This window comes from Geotrypetes seraphini, chromosome 4, assembly GCF_902459505.1.
Source record: "Geotrypetes seraphini chromosome 4, aGeoSer1.1, whole genome shotgun sequence".
NCBI classification, from domain to species: Eukaryota; Metazoa; Chordata; class Amphibia; order Gymnophiona; family Dermophiidae; genus Geotrypetes; species Geotrypetes seraphini.
Genome location: NC_047087.1, coordinates 246838720 through 246866305, shown reverse-complemented (window position 1 = coordinate 246866305; position 27586 = coordinate 246838720). Strand labels below are relative to the sequence as shown.

At 41.5% G+C, this 27586-nt stretch overlaps 1 protein-coding gene across 4 annotated transcripts in view; it reads right to left on the bottom strand.

Moving 5' to 3' along the window:
• ANK3 (ankyrin 3) overlaps nt 1-27586 on the bottom strand; it is a 972780-nt gene that overhangs the window by 234333 nt on the left and 710861 nt on the right. For 3 of the 4 annotated variants that reach the window (XM_033941649.1, XM_033941646.1, XM_033941647.1), the window contains 5 exons: nt 24424-24522; nt 24237-24335; nt 23060-23155; nt 16888-16960; nt 16620-16682 (listed from right to left, as the gene is read on the bottom strand). In XM_033941649.1, coding sequence (XP_033797540.1) covers nt 16620-16682; nt 16888-16960; nt 23060-23155; nt 24237-24335; nt 24424-24522 — 430 coding nt within the window. The remainder of the gene's footprint in view (nt 1-16619; nt 16683-16887; nt 16961-23059; nt 23156-24236; nt 24336-24423; nt 24523-27586) is intronic. The other variant, XM_033941648.1, reaches the window with a different exon arrangement.

Genomic DNA, 27586 nt, shown 5'->3' with positions numbered 1-27586 from the left:
CAGTAAATGTAGTATGTATGTATGTATGTAGTAAATGTAGTATAATGTGGTCATTAAAATAAAAATGCTAGTAAAATGGGCTCATCAATATTCAAAGGAGCACTCCGGGCGATTCTCTGTCTTCGCTGTGTGATTCCCAAAGCATGGTGCTGGCTTTTTGCCACCAAAAATCACCGACTGCTCCAGAGGTGCCGGTACTGTGAAAAATCACATCTCAGGCATGTGTTTATGGCTGTGGCTCATGCTAAAATTAAAAAAATAAATTACAAGATTCACATGAATTATAGTAGTTTTGGGGGAGGGGAACAAAACCCGCTTCTTCAGCACGTATATTATAGGCATTTCTCATGTGTTTCTAGCTGTGGCTGATGATAAAATCTGACATTAAAAAAATTACAAGATTTACATAAATTATAATACTTTGGGAGGGGGTGGAATGAAAAGCACCCTTCTAGATTGTGTGCATTAAAGGCATGTCTTATACGTGCTTGTTGAAAGCCAACGCTTGCATCGCCCCTCCCTTCCCTTTCATCCAATAGCACTGATATATGTGCTTACAGCATTGTTTTTCTGGCACATGTGCACATTTACGCCTCTTTTCTTGTTGTATTCTGTGCTTGTGCCGATCGCTATCACCAGTGCCTCATCACATCACAAAACTCCATGAACCTCATTTGCATGCGTGTTTTATTGAGAATGACTTGTCTTTTTGAAATTGTTACCATGAACATTAGAGAATCTTCCCCTAAATCCCTGCAATGTTAGGTGGATAGAAAATCTAAATAAAGTCCAATTTTAGATAATATAATGTTCAAAGGAGCAAGTAAACTATATACTATTTATAGAGGTTAGGATATAGGCAAAAATTCCCTCATTGGCAAATTGATCAAATGCACTACATTCAAGGATGCACCATGTGAGGTCAGGCACTGCCATAGCAGAGCAGAAGCACAAATGAATGGGCATCACTCCTGCTGCTTCTTCAAGGTTTGTGATGGGGGAGTTCTGGGGTTCCTGAGAGTTCACAAGGGAGTCCCACTAGAAACCAGGAATATTTTTAGGGGGGTTTGGGGGAGCCTACTAGTCCCAGGAATATTTTGGGGTTAATAAGGGGTACATTAGACACGAAGGATATTGTGGGGGAGGGGGGTTTAGAGTTCAGAGATGGGTCATCTTGAAGGGAGAGGTGGAGGATCAGAGGATTTATTTTGGAGGGGGGTACAGCAGTAGTTTAAAAAAAAATATTTCCCTCTTATGTACTGACAGAAAAGGAGATATATTTCACTCTTCGGCAACAAATGGCTGCATACTGAGGGAGTGGTATGTTCTAGGGTTTTTTTCCCAGACAGTGCACACTTTTTAATGCAGTGATAATTTGCATGCTATTGATTAGTATATTGAGCAAAATTTTCATGTTAGGTTCACATTAAAAGCTATGCACTCAGCCGTCAGCACATGGCTCTAATACATGGCTGGCTGCATCAGCTCCACAATATTCCATGAAAAAGTGTAATATAGTTTTGAAACACTAGAGGGAACACTATAGTAATGATGGCAAATTATGCACTGTAATAATTTTTTGCTACCAGATTTCACGGTAAATATATGCTTTTGACACTAGATGGCAGCATATGCTAAAATCAACAGCGATAAAATATAATTTTAAGACTCCAAGGGTCAGAGCTATCAACATGGGTTATTGCTAAGGCGTGTCTTTTTACCACCAACTTGTGCTATTTTAGCACAGATCCCATTTTATACAATGAGACCTTGTTACTAATATATCTGATTAATAATAAAATAACCCATCTTAACAGTATCCTAAGTTGATAACTTCTCCCCTAAGGATCAAAGGTATCCGTTTTTATTAGATGTATTGGAACAATAGAACAAAGAAGGAAAATAAATCTCTGTGTAGTGTATATCGCGAGAATAGTTCTCCATGTCCCAGTGCAGCACATAGTGGTAGAGAGGTTCTCTCTATGTATTATCAGTCCATTTAAAGCAAATTTAGCTTGGATTCAGTTGGCTAGGTCTGTAATTCCCCAGAAACTCTCTTGGACAGTTCAATGAAAGTACAACTGCCAGGCAACTAAATCAAAAGGAAATTCAGGATATTCTTCTGTACAGTGTGTATCCCATTCTTATTTTTTTTTTTGGCCCAGCAGTTTCTCCAACTTAATCCCAACCAGTTACTGGGATCTGGCACCAAACGTTTTTATTTACAACTACTCAAGCTATTTTTTTCCCTATTCATTGCAGCAAGAGACATTGGCGGGGGCCATGCAACAGAGCTCCTTCCAGAACTGCCAGGCACGAATGAGCGATTCCACGATTGCGAACCGCATATTCACAGGGGAATACTGTATCTGCTGTCTGAAGTTTTTACTGTTTGCTGAGACTTCCCTTGGCAGAACCCATGCTGAATCTGACTAGGGGTTACCAGACATCCAGATTTCCCTGGACATGTTCTCCCTTTGAGGAAATGCCTGGATGGCTTTTCAAAACCCAGCACGTTGTCCGTGTTCCAACATGAATGCAAGAATGCAATGCGCAACATCATCACGTTGCATGTGTGTGACATCATCACACACAGGTGCACAGACAGGTTAAAGGGGTGGGGCGAGATGCGGGCAGAACTGGGCGGGCCTGTGGGTGTGACCATGGATCCGGATTTTCCTTTGGGAAAATCTGGTAACCCTAACTCTGACCCATTAAGACACATGTTTGTCTGCGTGCTCCATAATTTTATTTTTTATAATAGTTTCCACTATTTTACCTGGATCTGAAGTCAAGCTTACCAGTCTGTAATTTTCTGGATTATCCCTGGAACCCTTTTAAAAATCAGCATTACATTGGTCATTTTCCAATCTTCAGGTACTATGGATGATTTTAACGACAGGTTACATCTCAATAACAGCAATTTCATGTTTGAGTTCTTTCAGTATCCTGGGATGTATGGCATCCCAATCAAGTGATCATGCTTTAACTTGTCAATTTGGATGAATTCATCTTCCAGATTCACCAAGATTTCTTTCTATTCCTCCGTATCAATTCTATAAATGGCGCCTAGCAGCGCCTACATTGTAGGCAATCAACTGCTAGGTGCCTCTTATAAAATCCTGCCTAGTGGCACTTAGGTGTGCTTAAGCATTGCTAGGCGTCCTGGAGGTAAGTGTCGGCATATTAGGTCAGGTTTAACTTATAGTAACTCAGATGCTTAAGTCTACCATGCCCACTGGTTTGGGAGGACCCAGGAGCTCTGCCCTAGCCCCAGTGGAATCCTGCGGCACGGGCCGTCACTAGCTCTCAGCTCCATCCCCTATCTCCTCCCGGCGTACTTTAAATCTTTGGGGCAGCCACTGCGCAGCGTCAACGAGCAGGCCTGGCTCTGGAAGTAGAATGAAGGGTTCCAGGGCAGGCCTGCTCGTTGATGTTGTGTGGCGGCTGCCCCAGAGATTTAAAGTACTTCTAACCTTTAAAACGAAAGCAAATAGCCAGCCAGAATTTATTAATAATTTGCTTATCCCCTATAATCAAACTAGGTCTCTACGATCTACCGCACATAATCTCCTTACTGTTCCCTCATTGAAACATATCAATACGAGGACCACAATTTTTTCTGTTAATGCTCCTTTTCTCTGGAACAGTATACCCAACTATTTGCGGGAAAATACAACACTGATCAAATTTAAGGTGATGCTAAAGACATTCCTTTTCCGCGATGCTTTTGTAACCTAGTTTTAAGTAACATTTCCATTTTCATTTCCCCAACCTTTTGTTCTTCTCTTTAAGTGTTTTCTTTTCTTTCTATCAATTGTAGTTCTAATCCCTTCTTCCCTTCTGTTCCTGTCCTTAAATTGTTTTTTTTCCTTGGTTTGTTTTAGACTAAATTATATTTTAAGTGGTATATTGTTTAGGCATTTTTGTACACCGCCTAGAAGGTTCGAGTGGGCGGTATAATAAATTTGGAATAAACTTGAAACTTAAACTTGAAAGTATAATGTTGGGAAATGGGTGGGAGGGTGCCTAACTAATGCGCTGTTTATAGAATCTGGTCCTTAATTTCCTCTATCATGACTTTAGCTGCTTATTTTCAAACTAGCTTTCATTAACCATGCTGTTAAATAGACACTGCTATCCAGATGGATATGTGTAGATAACATTACATTACATTACAGATTTCTATTCCGCCATTACCTTTCGGTTCAAAGCGGATTACAAAAAGAGTTATGGAAGGAGGGTTACAAAGTTAGATCAGAGATCATTTCCAAGAGTGGGTTAGGTAGGATCAGGGGTTAGGGAGAGGATGGTAAGAAGGAAGGTATTCGTGGTATTAAGCCTTATTCAGGGATTTCTTGAAGAGTATAGTTTTTATTTCCTTTCTGAACATCTTATAGTCTGGGGTTGTTATCAATAGGTTGGAGATTTGGTTATCTAGTTTTGCTGCTTGAGTGGCTAGTAGGCCGTCGTATAGTTTTTTCCGTTTTACTTCTTTGATTGGGGGGTATGTGAATGGGGTGTGTGTTTTTCTATGCCTGGTAGAGGTAGTTTGGATGAAGCGGTTGTTTAGGTAGATTGGGCTGTCTCCGTTTATAGTTTTAAATAGTATACTGTAGAATTTAAATTGTATTCTTTCCTGGATTGGAAGTCAATGTGAATCGATGTATGCCTCAGTAATGTGGTCATGTTTCTTAAATGAGTAGACGAGTCTCAGAGCTGTATTTTGAATTGTTTGTAGTTGTTTAATCATTATTGCAGGGGAGGTAGAGGATGTTGAGGTAGTCCAGTATACTTAGGATTAGAGATTGTACTAGGAGCTGAAATTATGTTCTTCTGAAGAATTTTCGGACTTGTCTAAGGTTTCTCATAACTGCGAAAGATTTCTGTATTGTTTTGTTTATTTGTGGTTGCATGGTGCATAGCAGCATTTTGAATTACTACTACTACTGCTCCTATTAATCATTTCTATAGTGCTACTAGACCAGTGGTCTCAAACTTGCGGCCCGGGGCCACATGCGGCCCACCAGGCACTATTTTGAGGCCCTCGGTATGTTTATCATAATCACAAAAGTATAATAAAATAGTTTCCTGATCATATGTCTCTTTGGCTATAAATTACAATATTAATAATAATAATAACAGCTTATATACTGCAATACCGTTAAGTTCTATGCGGTTTACAATAGATTAAGCAAGGTACAAATTGATTGAATTTAAGAAGGGGGAAGAGGAGAGTTAATAGGGCCGGAAATGCGTTGTTGAGGAGAAAGAGATTAATAGGACAGAGGAATCACTATGGAGGAGAAAGAAGATGAGTGGGTCAGTTGTCTAGATACTTTAGGAACAGTTGAGTTTTTAGACGTTTTCTGAATTCTTCATAAGTAGTGGGCGAAAGCAGTTAATCTACGTCTTTACCACACAATGCTGCTTGATGTGAAAGAAGGTGTTCATGGTATTTTTTCAGTTTATTATTAAGACTTAGCCAAAAGGAAAGATTTATAAACTATAAAGAGTTTTACCTCATGCAAAATTGTCATTTCTTTAATAAGATATTAACTATTTTTTTCTGAGGCCCTCCAAGTACCTACAAATCCAAAATGTGGCCCTGCCAAGGGTTTCAGTTTGAGACCACTGTACTAGACATATGCAGTGCTGTACATCAAAACATATAAGAGACAGTTCCTACTCAAAAGAGCTTATAATCTAGTCAAGACAGAAAAACTGGACAAGAAGGTGCATCCACACACAGTGCTCAGGTGGGGGAATTTCAGAGGGAGTGATAAGACAGATATTGGTGCTTAGGAGGTGGGTTGGAGTTTGGAATTGAAAGCAACTTCAAAGAAGTGGGCTTTGAGTCTGAATTTGAATACTGCCAGAGACAGAGAGCGATGCATCGAGTCAGGCAGTTTGTTCCAGGTAGCAAAGTATCAGCAAAGTTGAAGGGAGTTGGTCATTGAGAAGAAGGGTACAGATAAGATAGTGCTACCCAATAGGGGGGGGAGGAAATGTAGGGAGAGATGAGATGTTTATTTAAGATTTGATATACCGCTCCTGCATTATACTGACCTAAGCGGTTTACAATGTATCAAACTAAAATGAAATTAGGTACTTGACAAAAACTATCCTTTCTGTCCCGAAGGCTCACAATCTAGCTAAAGTACCTGATAAACTAAAAATATGTAATAACAACATATACACTTCTCCCTCATTATTTGCGGGAGATACGGGCAGAGCCGGACCGCGAATGGCAAAAAAACGCGACTATCCAGCTCTGACCCACCCCCACTTCCCTGCTGCCTTCCCGGTCTTACCTGGTGGTCTAGAGGGCTTTCGAGGCAGGAACGATCTTCCTACGCTCCTGCCCCGTGCAGATCACCATGAGGAAATGGCTGCTGTGAGTTCCCGTAGTCTCTCGAGACTACGACGGGAACTCCCTACAGCCATTTCCTCATGGCGATCTGCACGGGGCAGGAGCGTAGGAAGATCGCTCCTGCCCCGAAAGCCCGCTAGACCACCAGGTAAGGCCGGGAAGGCGGCAGGGAGGTAAAAAATATGTTTTTTTTATTTTCCCCCTCCACAGAAAAAAATCGTAATTATGTGAAATCGCGAGTGCAGAAACCGCGAATGGGGAGGGGGAAGTGTAATACATTTCCAAGATCAAAAATCAAAAAGATAGAAAATAGAAATAATGAAAGAAGAAAAAAAAAAAATAAATAAAATAAAACAAATTTAAGAGATAGAAAAGTCTCTGAAGCAGCCTGATAGCAAACAGTCATATTTTAGTGCAGGTCTTAATACAACTCCTGTCACTGGCAGAGCTTGAGAGCATCAAAGAAATTAACATTTCTAAAACATATCCACTAAAACTGTTATATGAAATAAATAAACCCAAATCAACACGAATCAGTACAAATTAATACAAATTAAGGCAGATTGCGGTCCCCATTCCATTATTCAATTCGGGAGAGCCATTTGAAAAAAAAAGTGCTTTTAGATGTCTCTTAAAATTTTGAAATGATTCTTCCTTCCTTAACTCTACAGGTAAATTGTTCCATAATATTGGAACCAAATAGAAAAATGCACCATTTCTGGTTGAGGCAAGGTGAGCCTATGTCCGACAACATGATGCACGACTTACTCCTACTGGAGCGCTGGTCTAGGTCCTGGCAACTCAGCTTCAATGCCAAAAAATGCAAAGTCATGCACCTGGGCAGCCAAAATCCATGCAAGACTTACACCCTTAATGGCGAGATCCTAACTAGAACTGAAGCAGAACGAGACTTAGGGGTGATCGTAAGTGAGAACATGAAGACTGCCAATCAAGTGGAGCAAGCTTCATCCAAGGCAAGGCAAATCATAGGTTGCATACGCAGGAGTTTCGTCAGCCGTAAGCCTGAAGTCATTATGCCATTGTATAGATCCATGGTGAGGCCCCACCTGGAATACTGTATGCAATTCTGGAGGCCGCATTACCGTAAGGCTGGAGTCGGTCCAGAGAATGGCCACCCGGATGGTCTCGGGACTCAAGGATCTCCCGTACGAGGAACGGCTGGATAAATTGCAGTTGTACTCACTCGAGGAACGCAGAGAGAGGGGTGACATGATCGAGACATTCAAGTATCTCACGGACCGCATCGAGGTGGAAGAAGATATCTTCTTTTTCAAGGGTCCCGCGTCAACAAGGGGGCATCCGTGGAAAATCAGGGGCGGAAAACTGCACGGGGACACCAGGAAATTCTTTTTCACTGAAAGGGTAGTTGATCGCTGGAATAGTCTTCCACTTCAGGTTATTGAGGCCAGCAGCGTGCCTGATTTTAAGGCCAAATGGGATAGACACTTGGGATCTATTCACAGAGAAAGGTAGGGGAGGGTCATTGGGGTGGGCAGACTAGATGGGCCGTGGCCCTTATCTGCCGTCTATTTCTATGTTTCTATGTTTCTATATAGGGAACAGCTACTCTATAGTCATTTAAAGATCTCAATGAGCGACTAGGGGGTCCTTTTATCAAGCTGCGGTAGGGGTTTAATGCGCGTAATACTGCGTGTTAAACCGCCTGCTGCGCTAGCCGCTTATGCCTGTATTGAGCAGGTGTTAGTTTTTTAGCCGGCTGTGGGGGTTAGCACGTGATGAAATGTCCGACGCGCTAACCCTGCTAGCGCGGCTTGATAAAAGGACCCCTAGGTGTGTAAAATAACACTAGATTAGAAAGATATAATGGTTGTAACTGAAATAATGCCCTATGTGCCAGCATCAGGATTGTAAATTTAATTCTAAATTCCATTGACAACCAATGGATTTTCAAATATAATGGAGTTACATGATCATAGATGTGTGCGTGACCTAACAGCCAAATTGCCGCATTTTGTACTGTTTGTAAATGTTTCAGTTGCCCAACTGTTATTCCCGCATATACCAAGTTGCCATAATCCAATTTAGATAGAACAAAAGAATGGATTAAAGTATGTAACGATTTCTCATCCAGGAAATCTCGAATAGCTCTAAGTTGTCTTAATGCCCCAAATCCTTTCGCAACTGTAGATGAAACCTGCTTCTCAAAATTCAAATGACAGTCAATTATAATTCCCAAATACTTAAAACTATCTACTGTCTCTCTATGCTGATGATGTAGTGAAAGATCTAGTTGTGGTGTTACCTTGTCAACGGAAATACAACATGCTACTATTTTTGACATATTCAATACTAGTCCATGTTCCCCCAACCATTCTTCTATCCTATCCAAACCATCCAAATGAGGGCTCAGATCCAGTGTTTAAGGGGATAAATCATATAACAACAAAATATCATCTGCATAGATATATGTACTGATTCCTAATTCCTGAATTTGTCTTGCAAGAGGATTCAAAAATATATTAAACAGAATAGGTAAAAGGGCTGTGGTACCCCACAGTCCAATAATCTATCACTGGATGCTGACCCATCCATAACTACTCTAAAAGTACGATCCCAGAGAAAGGCTGCAAACCAATCCTAAACCACTCCTATTAAACCTATCTCATGGAGCAATCTCAATAGAAGTTCATGGTCAACTAGATCAAATGCTGAGCTCAGATCTAAAGATATTACCATTGCGAAGTTCCCGTGATCCAAGATAGAGTGAACTTCCCTAAGGAAACCTGCTAAAACTGTCTCAGTACTGTGTATAGTTCAAAATCCTGCCTGTCTTGGATTTAGAACCTTTGTTGACTCGATATAAAAGACCAATTGCTCTAAAACTCTCCGCTCTGTCAGTTTTGCTAAAAATCAAAGATTTGAAACTGGCCTATAACTAGCTGGATTAAATATATCTAGATCTTTGTTCTTCAAAATAGGTTAAATAACTGCCAAGGCTCCTTAAGTATATGGTTTGTTCCATCTACGATACCTTTGAACTCACTTTTCGGGCTGCAACAGTGTCAGCTGTCAGGCAACGTCTGGCCTGTCTTCGAGTTTCTGAGCTGGACGTCAATTATCAGGACAGGTTGGCCAATGTTCCTTGTCTAGGGGATGAGCTTTTTAGTGCATCCATGGACACCACTACCCAGAAGTTGTCTACGCATGAGACCCGGTGGGACATTCTGGGGAAGCCCCATAAGAGTGGTTTTGCATCTTAGTGTTTTTTTATACTTTTTGTTTTTGGTCCCTTATTATCATGGAGTTATCTTTGTTCTGGTAGGAATGAATATTGAGAAGCATACAGTATGCTTTATGTAGTTTAATTTTGTGGTTAACCATAATCTGTTGTTAATAAGATTATATTGTGTGTATATCTGAAAAATGAATGGAAAAAATGGTGTTACAATTAATACTATTATGGGGGCGGGGTCTGGGGCGGAGATTGGGTGGAGATGGGCGAGGTCTGGCCCATGACTTATCCCAGTGTTCTTCAACTGCCGGTCCGCGGACCAGTGCCAGTCCACAGGTGTCAAAAGGTTGAAGAACACTGCTTTAGAGTAAAAAAAAAAAAAAAGTTTTTAAAAGCAGTGCATTTGTAAAACAGGAATCAATCTCAAGAGAGTGAACGTGTTGTGTTAGGGCTTTTGACACATAAGGTGCTGCTTTAACAGGATTTCTTGTAAATGAGCTCCATTGTGCATAGATTCCTGTTGACTAAAATCACTTCTTTGAAACTGTAGAATCAGAAGAGACCATGGGTTTTTCTAGAATAATTTTTGATGTTTTCCTGTTGTTGTGCACTGCTACTCCTGCTCATAACCAAGTCCCTATAGCATGCTGTTTTTAATATAAAATGGAAAACCATATAGTGTTGTGTATTAAACCTATATTCCGAATACAGTGGTTTTGGTCGCAGCGGGAGTCTGAGGTTTACACTGACGCTGCTGTAGTTTCTTAGGAGGCTGCCTTGAATAAGGTGTTGATTTCTGAGGATAATGCCTCTGATAAGATAGAGGAGGCCGATAACTCTTAGTAGTGGAAGGCTTCGGTCTAACTATAGAGGCAAATGATTTCTCATGCTCAGATAAGCGCTTTGTAGCTGCCTCAATAGAGTCATCAAACACCTCATTTCTCTGACATGGAATGTTGGCCAGTCGATCTTGCAAGTTGGGATCCATATCCATGGTGCGTAGCCAGGCTAGACGGCGCATGGCCACCGAGAATGCAGTGACTCTGGAGGACATTTCAAAAGCATCATATGCAGCCTGAAACATATGCATGCGAAGTTGACCCAGAGTATGATGCATTTGAGATTTGGAGCACACCCGGGCTGGCAGGCAGGAGCAAACGTTTCGTGCTCCCGGCCAGCCCTGCATTGCTCCTTGATAGACTGCCGCAAGTTCTCGCGGGATTCACGGTTCTCGCGGCAGCCTATCAAGGAGTGGTGCAGGGCCGGCCGGCAGCACAAAAAGCTCGCTGCTGCATGCCAGCCTGGGTGCGCTGCTGGCTACTTATCTTTACAATCTTCCGGAGGATTTCAGCGCGTGATACACGCTGGACCACCAGGGAACAAACAGGTACGCAAGGGAGGGAAGGAGGGAGGGTGATAATTGTATCAGACGGGGCAGGAGACAGGAGGGATCCCTCCTGTCCTGGCCTACCACTAGGTGGTTTAAGTTAAGGGGAATGGTTACCAGTAATCTGCTGGCTGGATTAGAGGGCAGAAGGGAGTACGGGACAATCAAGCCATTATGACATCACTGATGAGGTTGGCTCTTTTTAAGGAGAAGAGAGTACAGGGAAGGAAGGTGGGACAGTGTTAAGAGCCTAGCAGGGATGGGGACAGTATTCAGAGCCTGGTAGGGAAGGAGGCTTGGTTCACAGCCTGGTAGGGAATGGGACTGAGTGCAGGGCAGGGAGGGAAGGGATCTAAGAGCAGAACCTTGCAGGGGAGGGCGTGACAGAGGGGACACTGGGTGCAGATTCTGGCAGGGCATGGCACTTGAATATTAAGCGACTTATATTCGAGTCAACCATTTTTCCTCCTTTTGGGGGGGAAAAATAGGGGTCTCAACTTATATTTGGATCGACTTATATTCGAGTATATACAGTAATCCCTTAAAGCAGTTGTTAAGCAATCAATATGCATAAATGTGCAACTCAGACAATTAGCAGGCTGATTATGAACACAGCACAGAAAGAGGTGGTAGCTGAGAGATAAGAAAAGTTGGTGAGAAATTGTTAATTTCCTTTATGAGGCTTTATTCAATAATAAGTTATGATCAGCCAAGATGTTGCCTGGAGCTCTGATTTTGTGCCTTTCTTAGGCTGGTAGACTCTGACACTATGAATCATTCATTTCTTGTTATATGGCCTTGATCTATTTCATTTATTATGCTAAAGAGAAAGGGGAAGCTTAAAGAGATCCTCTCCAACCCTCCCCCAGTTTGTTTTGATAGACCAGCATTGTAGAACACATCTGTACTCAGAGTGGGATCTGATAGAGAAGGGCTTATTGTGTCAGACAGTGGTAGGAACATAAGAATTGCCATACTGGGACAGACCGAAGGTTCATCACACCCAGTATCCTGTTTCCAACAGTGGCCAACCCATGTCCCAAGTACATAGCTAGATCCCAAGTAGTAAAACAGTTTTTATGCTGCTTATCCTAAGAATAAGCAGTGAATTTCCCCAAGCCATCTCAATAATGGCCTATGGACTTCTCTTTTATGAAATTATCCAAACCTTTTTTAAACCCTGATAACTGATTTTATCATATTCTCTGGAGTTAACAGGCAGATAAACAAAGGTGACCCGGTCGACATTGTATATCTGGATTTTCAGAAGGCATTTGACAAGGTCCTGCATGAACGACTACTTTGAAAAATTGCGAGCCATGGATTGAGGGTGAAATACTCATGTAGATCAAAAACTGTTTGGTGGATAGAAAACAGAGTGGAGGTAAACGGACAATACTCGGACTGGAAAAGCATCACCAGTGGAGTGCCGCAGGGTTCTGTGCTTGGGCCCGTGCTCATCAACATATTTATAAACAACCTGAAAATTGGAATGACGAGCGAGTGATTAAATTTGCTGACGATACGAAGTTATTCAGAGTAGTGAAGATGCAGGAGGATTGCGATGACCTGCAACAGGACATAAATACGCTCGAGGAATGGGCCATGACATGCAAATGAAGTTTATCGTGGATAAGTGTAAGGTGATGCATGTCGGAAACAAAAATCTTGTACACGAATACAGGATGTCTGGTGCAGTACTCGAAGAGACCCCCCAGGAAAGAGATTTGGGAGTTCTGGTCAACAAGTCGATGAAGCTGTCCGTGCAATGTGCGGCGGTGGTGAAAAGGGCGAACAGAATGCTTGGAATGATTAAGAAGGGGATCACAAACAGATCGGAGAAAGTTTTATCATGGTCGCCGTACTCGAAGGAGGACACGGTACTACTCGAAAGGGTCCAGAGAAGAGCAACTAAAATGGTTAAGGGGCTGGAGGAGTTGTCATACAGCGAGAGATTAGAGAAACTGGATATCTTCTCCCTTGAAAAGAGGAGACTGAGAGGGGACATGATTGAAACGTTCAAGATAATGAAGGGAATAGACTTAGTAGATAAAGACAGGTTGTTCACCCTCTCCAAGGTAGAGAGAAAGATAGGGCATGCTCTAAAGTTAAAAGGGGATAGATTCCGTACAAACTTAAGGAAGTTCTTTTTCACCCAGAGAGTTGTGGAAAACTGAAAAGCTCTTCCGGAGGCTGTCATAGGGGAAAACACTCTCCAGGGATTCAAGACAAAGTTAGACAAATTCCTGCTAGACCAGAACATACGCAGGTAAGGCTAGACTCAGTTAGGGCTCTGGTCCTTTACTTAAGGGTCGCCGCGGGAGTGGCTGACCCAGCAGTGGCAATTCTTATGTTTATCGCATGCCCCTTAGTCCTAGTATTTTTGGAAAGAGTAAACAAGTGATTCAAATCTATCTTTCCACTCCAATCAGTATTTTTTAGATCTCTACCTAGTCTGAGCTCAATGTTATGTGTCCCTGGATCTAAGGGCAAGAAGGTTACAACTGATAAGTTGTGTGCTTCACAAGCTCTTGCTGTGACTGAAGACATGGAAATGGTTACTTCATGACTAGTGCAGGAGAGTCTGGCAACACTGTTCCCATTGCTGGAGGAGACTCATCAATGCCTAGTCTCCTTGCACTAGGGACAAATCTGGTGGAGAACAGGCAGGCTGTTTTGGGGTGTGATATTGGGTGAGATCTCAGCAAGTCCTATTGATGTATCACCTGCTATTGAGTTTCAGATAACATTAGCTAGAGGCCACCTATGGTGAAAAACCAGGCCACGTTACTTAAAAATCTTTATGGACTGGCTTTGGCTTATTTGGATTCTTCTATTACCACACTATTTAGATTTGTCTTGATACTCATCGGGGTTTGCAGGCACAAGGCACGGAAGTAAATGATTATAAGGCACTAGTACTGGATTGTAGACCAGAAGGTGACTTCTGATACATCTATGTAGTCCATGCTTCTGCAAGATAAAATATTGGTACATAAGAAGTTGTAGACCATAAAAAATCATCGGCAGGCTGTGAATTTATGGATTATCAACATTCCTAAGGTCCTTATGTCCGATCAAATAGTTACATTTAAGAGGTATCTGCAAGTAGTCTTGGAAATTCAACAGAAGAGTATACGGTCTATCAATACAATTTTTTATGTATCTACCGAATTAAAAGAAATCCCAGACTACAGCGATTAGAGCTTCTTCCAGATATGTATTAGTGGACAGTTTGGATTTATTCATGTTTTTGGAAGCATTCAATAGTGAGAATGTGATTAAATGTGAAAAAAAATATAAAATGTACGTTCAACTAAAAAAAAAAAAATAAATGCTATCAGGGAGCAATTTTGAAAAAGAAACAGTAATAGAGAGAAAGATGAAGATCAGGATGGTCTTGGATAAGGAGAAGGTAGGAATAGAACAGGATTACAAGGGGACAATGGCAACCACAGATCTGGACAGACTTTTTTGTAGCTATCCCTTTGAATGCCTTGGTATCAGTGTTTACAAGGGGTTCTGAAAAGTTCTCAGCTCCACTAACCAACTTCCTAAATTCGAAGCATTATTTTGCAACTGTAGCTGAAAAGAGTGTTATCTTATTTTGTTAAGTGCCAATTTGCACAATTGAAATTCTGCGTTATGACATTGTTTCAGGTGATTGATTGAACCATATCCTTGTCATTCTCTTCTTGGTTGGGCTGAGAACTTTCCAGCACCACCTCGTAATATGCTTCATTGTTTTGGGGGTGACTTCAAGGCTGCTGACATCAGATGCAGGTCATTTCCAAATATAGTTTCTTCAAAAGAGCACATTGTACTTCTCCACGACTAGCTTTAGAATGTGATGATTTTCCATTACCGGAGTCAAAACTTGCCAATGTACTGCTTAGTCCAGCCTCCTACCTCTGTTCTTGTACAACAGTTGTTTTACTTCCTCCTCCAGGTCTCCTACTTCCTGAACAGAAATAGCTCTTCACTTATTGTCATTACCTCTCTGACCTCTTCTATCCCTTTCTTTCTTTGCATGCTGTGTTGTGTTTTTTGACCCATGGCTTAATGATCTTGATTAGGATTATGTGGAATCCCTCCTCCATCCGCTGGGTTGAGTCTTTTGCCTCTCCTCCACCATTACCTAGACTGTAAGAAGGGGTGGTGGTCCACCATGGGTGCCGTCTTGGTGGGGGTGTCGACACCTGTCCTCCTCTCCGCTCCCTTCCTTTCCCTCATACCTCTTTAATTTTCCTGGCTTGAGCAACCTCATGAACTTGCTGCCCACGTCGGTGTCATCTCTCTGAAGTCCCTTCCAGGTCCAGCGCCTAGGAAGTGACGTCGGAGGGAAAGCTGACATGATGCGAGTAGCAAGTTCGTGATGCTGCTCGTGCCAGGAAACTTAAACAGGTACGTGGGGAAAAGAAGGGGGGTCACGCACATGGCGTGGAGGAGGGGGGGAGAAGAGGGTGGGGGAGGGGCACCATCGCCCCTTGTACCACACACCCTCACTGGCTGTAGTAAGTCTGTGCTCTGAAGCCTCCACTTTTTTTCCTGCCTTTCCTACCTTCCCATATTTTCTCCCTGCTTGACCTACCCACACTTTCACCTCTCACAACAGCACAACCAAACATACTCCATTTAGCATAGGCATGCCATTCTGCGTACTGTCCACATGCTAGTTAGTGCTCTGATAGAGCTGCTTGTCAAAAGCACACTTCTCATCACCGTGTGCAGGCGATATGTGTGCATAAGCCAGAGAAGTTATTTTGTGCAGAAACATTCTCCTGTTAAGAGCCATTTTGAGGTTCACTATAATTTTTGCCACATGCTTTGCAAAACACATTTTTTGTGGGCATTTTAGTTCTTGGGTCCCATAGCTGAGTGAACTGAGGCTGAGACATACAAAGTGATGCACTCACGATCCTTCCATGCTAGTGGGAGAGTCAAGGAATATTATTGGCTTCAAGCCACCAGCAGAAACCAGTAGATTTCATTTTGTCCTGAGATTTCACTGAAGTTTATGGACAGGACATTTGCTGCTGATTAATAACTTATCTAGAGGGAATGAAGCTCTGAAGTGGAAGATTAGATCTCTTCAATTTTTTTTTTAAATTGCCTTTCAGAGGAATGTTTTTACTGAAAGGTATCTGCTTTATCCCCTAGTTTATCAAGCCGCGCTGTTTTTGGCATGGGCCGGCAGGGTATGTGCATCGGTGCATTTACTGCGCCGGCCCACGCTAAACACCTCTAGTAGAGTTTGATTAAAGGGGCCCTTAGTTATTTTAAAGCTCTTTTATTAATGTGTTAAAGGAAGCTGCTGTGAAAATTCATAGTGCTTATTATTATTATTATTTCAGGGAAAGGAATTAATACTTAGTGTGAGAGCCAGATTGATGACAAGCAAACTTAACATGGGGTGGAGTGAATATTCTCCCTCTGCCAGGATTATGACTCCAAATGCAAAATCAACCAGAACATCTGTGTTAGATGAGTGACATGACAGTCAAAGTGACGGCTAAAGAGGAATTAAAGGTTAGAGTAAGTCTGATAGAGGATCCCCAGAAGTCTGCCGAGTGAAAGAGTCCCCGTTATAAGCACAATGAAAAGCTCAGGTTATATTCCACTGCAATACAAGAAAGTACAAATACCTTCATCACCATCTGAAAAATATTCCCCATCACTGAGAATTTCAGGGATATTGGCTTTATGAACTGTATGATTCAAATAAACAAAATATGTAAATACAAGATATGATAAGCTGTGGATAATATGCAATGCAAACATTCTTCCATAACATCATTAAATGAGAAGACATTTCTGCAGCAGTGAAGGTTATTCAGCAAGACAAGATAGTTTACAATACTGTATATGTAAATCAACACAGTTGAAGGAATGAGAAAGACCATTAAGGCATACCTTCATCATCGGACATATCCAGAACTTCATTCATAGTCTCTGGTACATTCATTTTGTGTTTTTCTGTAACAGTCTGTTAAAAATAACAAAGCATACATTGGCATTCTCTTCAATTATAATTTACTTAATTCATTAAGCTGACTGCACAATACTTTCCTAAATTCTCTCACCCTAAACTGTATGGGAGATTTTATTGCATAGGACAGTTTATCCCTTATAAGACTTAAATTGTAACATGAGACTCCCTTTTTGTGTCCTCTCTTTTCCCTTCTTCTCTCTAAGACTTTAACTTTTTAGATATTTTTGTATTATTATTTGCAGTATAATAAATAAATATGAAATATGAATGATCTCTACAGGGGTGGACTGACCACAATAAGAGGGAGCCCACTCTCCCTTAACCTCTGTCTTGTTTAATCCCTTTTGATAGGTGATTTGGGTCCATGACCCTTATTGCCTGGGGGTCCAGATCTCTTGTCAGTCTGCCCATTATGCTCTATGAAACTGACCAGTAGTGCATACTATAGTGACATGGACAGAGGGACTGAGATAGAATCCCTTATCTAAGCAACTGAGGAATTAACGTGCATTAAGGCAGCCAAACACCTTTCTGGTTGGAGAAGCCAAATGAATCAATCTCTGTCCCTTGATGATGCTGTGTTGGACTGTGTTGGTTGACAAGGTAAAACAAAGAGAAATCCAACAGGTCTGCAGTGAAGGCAAACACAATGAACAAAAAGAGGACTGCAGAATGGAATGTACAAGGTTCAGGAATGTTTATTAAAAATCTATTTAAAATTGTAATCCAAAGAAGTGACTCTCTTATACATGGAGTACGGACCCAACATGGTCCGTGTTTCAGAGAAACACTCCTTTCTCAGGGGTCCGAAATGCCCAATGTATCACAAGTAGAGTCATATGGCGGACAAGATGGTTGTATAAAATAACAAGCAAAAACAAAGAGAAACTGCAGACAATTTGTATAAGATGCAGGCTGTGTTTATTCTACCCAATATTAAATGCGGTAACAAATACCACCTTTTTACAAACCAAGAGACCCAACACGGTCCATGTTTTGGAAAACACGCCTTCTTCAGGGGTCCATGGTTAGTAAGATAAAAAACAAACCGCAATTTAAATGGATAGTGAGCCGACAGTACAGCGCAAAATGGATGCCGGCTCCTGGGTAAAAGAGACATACAGGTCAGGAGTCAGGAGCAGGAGCCCCATAGTAACTGCACTGGCCTGGAAAATAGCAAGTACTGGATCACACGTTATTCCAAATAGCATAGATGAGAATATTTTAATTAAGTTACAAACCAAACCAGAACTCTGACCCGGCAGGCCTCCATGTATGAAAGGTATCTTCCTTGCCCTATCTTGAAAGGAATAGCAAACAAAACACATTTGGTTGCACATTGTCATGTCAAGGACCTGGGTTTGATTTAATAATAATAATAATAACGGTTTATATACCACAGGACCGTGAAGTTCTATGCGGTTTACAATGATTATAAATGTTACAGATTAAATAGAATTGACATAGTTAATATCTATTGATTAACAGTTCTAGAGATCAGGTATTGTGAGAGAGATTGTACGAATCAGTTTCCTATGTACTTTAAGAACATATATGTTTTCAGTTGTCTCCTAAATTCCCCATATGTATTGGCAAGCGTAAGTAGTTGTTTCAGATCGTTGCCCCATAATGCTGCTTGATAAGAGAGAAGATGTTGGTGATGACTTTTGAATTTACATCCTCTTCATCCTTTTCTAGCTTGGGTCTTCTGCTCTCCTTGGGAGATGACTCTTAGTCTCTTTCTGATACTGTTTCTTAGTAGCTGGATTTAGGACCCATGATTACAGCGTTCCAGAAGGTGTCCTAGAACATGGTCCCCAGCTAAGGGCTGTTGTACAATAGCTGGAGTCAGGCTGATCCAACCATTATGTAAGACCAAGCAGTCACATAGAGCAGCATTTATTTATTTCTTCCATTTGTGCGTCGCACATACCTATACCTATACAAGCTCTAGGCGACATTACAGAGGAAGGGGTTAGAAGAGGGTAGGGAGGACTATGGAGGGCAGGAAGGAGTGGAGAGGAGAGAAATATGTAGAATATTTTATAGATAGGAGCACCATCCATGTAAATGATATCTAAATGAATGAAAGTAATATGTAAAAAGGAATAGAAGGGAGGAACCGTTAAACAATAGAATTCAGTTAATAAAATAAAAAGAATAGGGGTAAAAACAATGGGATAAAATTTAAAATAATTCATAAACTGGAAGAAAAAATTGAAAACCGAAATTAAATAAGTCTGGCAGAAGTCCAATTTCCTGAAGCAGCTCTGTTGCCTCAGCATATTTTAAATAATCCCAACGGCAAAAGTCTTGAGGAGAGTGTGACACAGTGATTAGAGCTACAGACTCAGCACCCTGAGGTTATGGGTTCAAATCCCGTACTGCTCCTTGTGACCCTGGGCAAGTCACTTAATCCTCCACTACCCCAGGTACATTAGACATTGTGAGTCCACTAGGACAAATAGGGAAAATGCTTGAAGTACCTGTATGTAAAAGCTGCTTTGAGTGTGGTTGTATAACTACAAAAAGGCAGTCCAAGTCCCAATCTTTTTGGAGGCAGCAAAGAGTAGCTACAATCAAAGGGAACCAATAGATCTTGACAGCCAGGCAAACTCAAAGAGCCATTAGTACAAACTTTAACCTAGATTTTTATGGGATGTTTCCATGATGATCATGATTGTTGAGTTTATCAGACTGTTGAAGAGTTACTGAAAGTTAATTGGGGTATATAAGGCTGAAGGTTTACCTAGGACATCTGCACCACTTGTACTGGCTCTGCCTGGCCTAAGTATGTGAGAGAAGATATGCTTCCCTGCTGTTCTTATTGGATGATATTTTCTTTGATTTCTTTTACTTTTTTTATGGCCTTTAATTGATTGTGGACTAAATAATCAGTTATTTGTTTTCTATTGGTGAGGGGATATTTTCCCACTATGAATGGGTTACCTATTTTCTATGAATCTGTAGTCAAGTATTTGTGTTTATGCTTGTTGTTGAATGTTACAAACTCTATGAATAAATAAAAAGAAAAATGACAGGGGGTGAAATCCCTGGGGAGCTACATGATCTTAGCCCCAGTTCTACCTGAGCTGGAAGCTGAACAGGAGAAAGTGGTTGGGCCCACCCCCCAAAAAAACCACCACACATTTGACTGTATATAATGGCTAATAGTCAGGCTTCAAAATTTTTCACAATACACTATTAATTTTGAAGGTATCCCCTATGGAGCTTATTGTTCCACACAAGTGTAGTGTGATAATACAGTAGGTTCCTGTTTGTGAGCAATAGACTGACAGGGCCTACAGGGTCGGTGGCATCAAATGACCAGAATGCCTCGAGTTAACAGTTGCGCTACCTGTCTTTGCCTTTCTTGGTTATATTGTATGTTGGCTACAACTCCTGCCTTTTCCTTCCTTTTATCATAGTGTCACCTTTTTATTTTATTCCTGTTTGTTATCTTTTTCTCAGATCACCTATAGCATGCAGAAGCTTCTTAGAAGGGTTCGTGTCTTGTAGTAGATGCATTCTCTGAGGTTTAGGGTAGAAATATCACCTAGCTAAGGTGTTGTCTATGCTGTGTTCTTTCCTGCTGCATTACCTGAACTTATTTAACTGTCTTCCTTATTTCTTTGAACCCTTTTCAGGCATGCTGCTGCTCCAGTATCAGCTGGGATAATTCTAGTTTCAGAATACTTTTCTCTCAATGCGCACGTACTTTTCTGATGTAATGAAATCTGGTTTTGTAATTTAGAATTTTATAGATATTTATTTTTAGGTGGATGTCTAAAATACTATAACTCATGCCAAATTTTTCACAAGCAATGTTATAATGCACCGAAACCTCCAGCAGTTTAAAAAGAACATCCAGCTCATGGGGATCACAGCAGCATGTGGTCAGTAAGAGAATAAACAGAGTGAAAATAGGTTTTAGGATGGTGCAAGAGAGTGGAAGTATTTAAGGATGAATACAAATAATATGCAGTAATTTAGGTTTAAAAAAAAATAAATGATCAGCACTTTAAAGTTCTTCTTAGAGCATAGTCTGTCTTTTTAAACAAATACTATTTTGCAGTGCCTAGTTCCTAGAGGGCTACCGCTACCAGAAAGTGGTCGCCATGCTGTTTTATAAACAGAATGGCGCAGTACACATGGAATTTTCAATGCTGCCCAATATGAACCTCTACTCTTCAGATCTACAAGTTCCCACCACCATCTGCAAGTTCTCACTACCAAAAAGTCCACCTTTTGGTTAATATTCAAAAGAAGCCATACATTTCCTGGCATCTTGTTAACATACATGTCTTCTAGCTGATGATTCTATGAACTAAATACTCATACTTACAAGCACATTACACACACAAATATTTAGAATAAAGACATATATGTGCATACATGTGCACATACCCACACAAAGTTCAATATCATGCCTACGTGCTATTCTGCAAGTACCCATTCAATTTAAATAGCAAGTATTTGCAAGGTGGCATAGAAAGGGAAAGAGCATGGGCTTGGCTGCCACTTAGGCATATAATTTACAGATTTAGGTACCTGCACTTATGTCAGTTCTATGTCTGGCATAACTTGGGGTGCCTAAATTTTAGGAAAGCTGATACCAGGTTACAGTAGTATTCTATAATGGAACCTGGGCACCTAAGTTCCATTATAGAATAGAATATACCATGCAATCTTGGGGCATCTAAATGGAGGTGCCTGGTTCTAGAATTGCCTCATAGTAATAGGGCAATTTTAGAATTGCTCTATTGCTCCAGTATTGTCTGTAGAGTTAGGGTGGAGTGCAGATGGGAACACAAAACTACCCACTCAAATAATTCAGTTGACTTCAATTTGGCCGATATTACCATAAGCGCTATTTAACCAGTCAGAAATGGTGCTCACCAGTTAAATAGCACTTAACCAGCTAAATGTGAATATTCAGTTATCTCCACTGAATATTTGTGGTTACAAGCTACCCCCCCCCCCCCACACACACACACATCTATACTGTGCAATAACCATCACTTTTCAGCTCTGAGCAGCTAAGTTTAGTGGCCAAATCAGACCACATAAAGAGCAGTTCTATCTTAGCTGCTATAAACATAACTAGTCAGTGCTGAATATTGATTTAGCCAGTTAATTTTTTAGCAACCAAAAAATTCCGGATATTCAATGCCAGTCAATAGAAATGGGCAATCACAAAGGAGACAGTCACCTCTGCACAATTAGCAGCCAAGATTGCTCCTGCCCCAGCTCATCACTGGACCACAAGGGATGCACAGGTGTGTTCAAGAAAGGAGTATGTTTACGTGACAAGAGGAGAGAAGATGGATTTGAGGGAGCTTCCAGTTCCGGGGAGGGCAACAGGCAGTAGGAGAACATCACAGGAGTTCAAGACAAAGTTAGACAATTTCCTGCTGAACCAGAACGTACGCAGGTAAGGCTAGTCTCAGGGCACTGGTCTTTGACCTAAGGGCTGCCGCGGGAGCGGACTGCTGGGCACGATGGACCACTGGTCTGACCCAGAAATGGCATACTTGAATATAAACCCTCAGTTTATATTCAACTTAATATTCCCCCCACCCACTACCTTTTTTTTTTTTTTAGGAGAAACATGTTATTTCAGTTTATATTCAGATAGGTTTATATGGTAACCTTTTTTAAATGCTATGATTTTAAGTAAAATATAGCCATCTCCAGGTTTCAATATTGACCTGTTTGTTTTTGGGCTTTTTTGGGTTGTTGTTTTTTTTTTTTTAATAAACACAGTTTTATAACATTTTTAAGAGTCTTCTTGCAGTTCAAATGATTTTCAGAAACAACCCCCCCCCCCCTTTAACTAAACTGCAATTGTGGTGATTAGTGCAGGGAGCTGCGATGAATGTTCCACGCTGCTCCCGACACTCACAGGAACTCTATGAGCTTGGGAGAAGCGCAGAGCATTCAGCGCGGCTCCCTGCACTAATAACCGCTATCGCAGTTTAGTAAAAGGGGGGGGAGGGTTGGTTGGGTGGGGGGAAACTGAATTACAAGAAAGAGGAAGTTTAAAATGAAGCCCAAATTAATGTAAAGCCAAATAAATAACATAATACTTACAACAGTAGTTATAGACTCTTCAGTCACAACCTTCAATGTATCTACTACTGAAATGTAACCAAGTCGTCGTGCAATTGAAAGTGCAGTGTTTCCATTCTAATAGAAGAAAGTAATGAGACAAAATGCATTATCAAATCTCAGCATATTGGCTACCCTTCTTTTACAAAGCCACTGTAGCAATTTTCATGTGACAAATGCAATGCAACCCATTCAATTTCTATGGGCTGCATTGCATTTACCATGCCGGTACTCGCTACCGCAGCTTTGTAAAAGGGGTCATAAATTAGACAAAACATAATTTACTTTAACAATAACCAATTACCGAGATGTTCAGGTTTGGTGTGATACCAAAGGATCATTCCATTTAGCAGTGAGAGCTATAATATATTTAGTAATCGTTTTGGGACATTTTAAATGACAAGTAGGATTTGGATTGTCCTAGATTGCACCACTGCAATTAAGCTAGACTTGTCTATTACCCTGTTTCCCTGAAAATAAGCCCTATCCCGAAAATAAGCCCTAGCATGATTTTTAAAGATGCTCCTAATATTAAGCCCTACCCCAAAAATAAGCTCTAGTTAAGATCAACCCCCAAACCCCCCCCCCCACCGAATGTCCCAACACTCCCTGATTCCATCTCTGCCTGATTCGCTGAAAAAAATCAAACTCATCGATTCAGCAACCCCCACCCTAGTGAGACCTGACATACCTCCGCTCCGAGGCCTCCTAAAGCAGCAGTGGTGGCAGTGCTCTGAACGGGTTGCTTCACGGCCTTCCCTGCCGGGACCTTCCCTCTGCCATTGCTGCTGTTTTTGGAGGCCTCAGAGTGGAGGCATGTCAATCTCATGGTGAGAGGGTTGGTTGGGTTCTGCTGCACAGAGGGATGGGTAAGAGGGAAGGAAAAATGCTGCACATGGGGGGGGGGGGGGGGTTGCGGGGAGAAAGGAAAGAGGAAGAATTGGGTTAGAGGAGAGGAAGGGAGAGATGATTGTTGTACATGAAAATAAAAAAAGACATCCCCCCCCCGAAAATAAGCCCTAATGCATTTTTGGACCCAAAATTAATATGACACTGTCTTATTTTCGGGGAAACACAGTAGTAAGTCATTCCACAAATCCAGAGAAAGCATTATCTCAGCTGGATATAGAAACTGCATGGAGTAAGACTGTTGATTTACCACAGTGACTTCATTGGGGGAGGCGCCATGTTGAAGCAGGACATTGATGATATGGGTGTGACCTTGCTGAGCAGCCTGGTGTAGCGGAGTGTATCCATTCTGTAAAAGATCAACAAAAATGACTTAAAGTTTTCATGTTTAACTGCATACACCTTTAATATAATATAGCCCAAACCCCATCCCTTACCTTTGTCTTAGCATTAACTTTAGCAAAGTGCTGGAGAAGAAAATTCACCATTTTTATGTTCCCATAATGGCTAGCAACATGTAAAGGTGTGTAGCCCATCTGAAATAGCAAAATGAAAAACATGCATCAAATACAGTACCTCTGTAATAAGAATAACCATATCTAAAGCACTGAGGAGATAATTTTGTAACATTCTTCCAAGCTTTGCTTCATATATGGAAAAGGACTTGCAAAACTGCACAGGGTAGATAAGCGCATACGTGCGGACATGCACAGAATAAGAGTATCGACTTTTGCACGATGTGTGTATAGTTATTTCTTAGGATATAGTTTGGGAGGAACATAGGAACAAAATGAAGGCCATGTTAAGCTGATAGTGGCTAGTCCAGGTCACACGGAAGAGAAGATCAGAAAACGTACTACTCATAGCTAGGGTTACCATATGGCTCCAGAAAAAGGAGGACAGAGTGAGACATCCGAGTTTTACTTCCAATCTGTCCTCCTTTTTCTGGAGCCATATGGTAGCCCTACGAGTCATAACTCATTTCCAGGGAGGAAGAATGCCTCTAATGCATTTTCTTGTGTTAAATTTAAAATATTGTATGAAGTGAAGTGAACGTTGTACTTTTTAAAAGAGTAAGGGGGGGCTGGGTAGGAGGTTGTATGCTTGTGAGGAGGCACTAAGAGGCCTGTGAGAACAACTGGTCCCAGGCTGTGCCCTGAGGTTTATCCTCCTATTTTGAGATTATACTAAGAGATGTAATGATTTTTCATCCATTCTAAAACTTGACTGTTCTTGATTTTGTGGAAAATATTTTTTGTATATGAACAATGCCTCTCCCAAGTTTATCTGGCTGATAACTTTTTATGGACTTTTCTTCCAGAAAGTTATCCAGACCTCTTCTGAATCCCACTGTTAATCGTCTTGACCAAATCATCTAACAGATTCCACAACTTAATTGTTTCCTATAGTTTTTCTTTATTCAGTCTGATAGATATTAGTTCTATTGAGTGATTTCTTGATTTTCTGTTGGCCAAAAGACTAAGCAATTGCTTCCTATTTAACTATTCCATCATATTCATGACTTTATAAACTTCTATCATATCCCCAGTGGCGCAGTAAAGGGGATTGGGGTGAGTGAGAGGTCCACCCCGGGCGCCATGTTGGTGGGGGCTCTGGCACTCCTCCTCTCAGCCCCCTCCATCTATTCCCACTCCTCCCCTCGCCATGTGCATGCTCCCTTCCCCTGTGCTTCTAGTTGTTCACCGCCACGAGCAACATCAACCTGTTCCTCGCGACCATGTCAGCTCTCCATGCCATGCAGAGGAAGTAACGTCAGAGGGAGAGCCACCGGGGGTCATGAGGAGCAAGTTGAAGTTGTTACTTATGGCAGTGACCAACTAGAGGTACGGAGGAAGGGAAGGGGTGGGTGTGTGGCAGGGGGATCAAGGAAGGAGCAGGGAGGTCGAAAAATGAGGGTGGGGGAGGGGTGCCTCTCATCCTCGCTACACTACTGCATATCCTCTCTTTTTCATTTTCTCTCTGAGCTGCAAAGCCCTAACTTGTTTAGCCTTTCTTCATAACCAAAGTGTTCCTATCATGTCTGTTGCCCTTCTGGGAATTTTCTCAAGTTGCACTACACCCTTATTGTGAAGGGGTGACCAAAGTGTGCACAGTAGATAAGATGCAGTCACACCAGGGACCTATACATTCATTTTCAAATAATCTCTAAAGTTCTATTTGCTTTTTTTAAGCTGTTTTGGCCCACATTTCAATGCATTTGCCACGATGACTCAAAAATATTTTTCTTGAGTAGTGACTCCTAACTTATAGCCTAGTATTTTGTAATAGTAGTTGAGACTATTTTTCTATGTATTCATCAGCTGGCACTTATCCACATTAACCCCCTCTTTTAAAAAGGTGTGCTATGCTTTTTATGGCTGCATTAGTGGTTAGCGCATGCATTGATTCAGCGCACACTAAATCTGCGCTAAAACGCTTAGCGCGCCTTTGTAAAAGAGGCCCTAAATTTTATCAACCATCTAAGTACACCATCTCCTAGTGTTTGCTGTTTTAATGATTTTGAATACTTTTACTTACTCACTGCTTAGGTCAAGGGTACCCATACTTTTTGGGCTTGCAAGCTACTTTTAAAATGACCAAGTCAAAATGATCTACCAAAAATAAAATTTAAAAAAACACAAAGAACACTGTGCGCAGAGAAAATGTTAATTATCATTTATATTCCGCGGGTTTTCAAAGAGGTCAAGGCAGATGACTTTATGCAATGTTACCTCAGGAACAACTATACAAAAATAGACAAATATACCACCTCCCATTTTACTAAATCGCGATAGCGGTTTTTAGCGCAGGGAGTTTGCGTTGCTCTTGATGCTCAAAGGCTCCCTGCGCTAAAAACCGCTATTGTGGTTTAGTAAAAGGGGGCCATAGTGCAAAATATAGACAGCAGATATAAATTCTCAAAACAGACGCATTTTGATCAATTAATTGAAAATAAAATCATTTTTCCTACCTTTGTTGTCTGGTGATTTCATGAGACTCTGGTTGCACTTTATTCTGACTGAGCATCCAGTATTTCTTCCCTTTTTTCAGCCTGCTGTATGCTTCCAGACCTCATTCCCTCTGCCAACATTTTCTTCCTCTGTCCCTGCCCCCCTCCTCTTTCTTTCTTTTTGTCTCCCTGCCCCCCTTTCTTTCTGTCTTCCAGTCCCCCCTTTCTTTGTTTTTCCCTTCTTTCTTTATGTCTCCCTGCTCCCCTTTCTTTCTTTCTCCCTGCCTGCTCCCAAGCCACTGCCGCTGTGATCAGGGAACAGGCCTCCAAACCACCACCGCCATCGGAGGAATAGGCCTCCAAACTATCGCCATCCCAAACTCTCCCTGCTTCCCCACACAGAAGCGTTGGGCCGACTCGATTTCCTCCCCCCAACGTCATTTCTGAAGTCGGAGAGGAAGTTCCGGGCCAGCCAGGCAGCGATTGGCTGGCTCGGAACTTCCTCTCCAATGTCAGAATTGATATTGGATGGGGGAGGTTGGTCGGCTCAGCGCTTCTGAGTCGATAAGCACATAGAACGCAAAGGCAACGTGATCGACTCGTGTTGCCTTCGCAATCTATTGGTCGATCACAATCGACCTTTTGGGCAC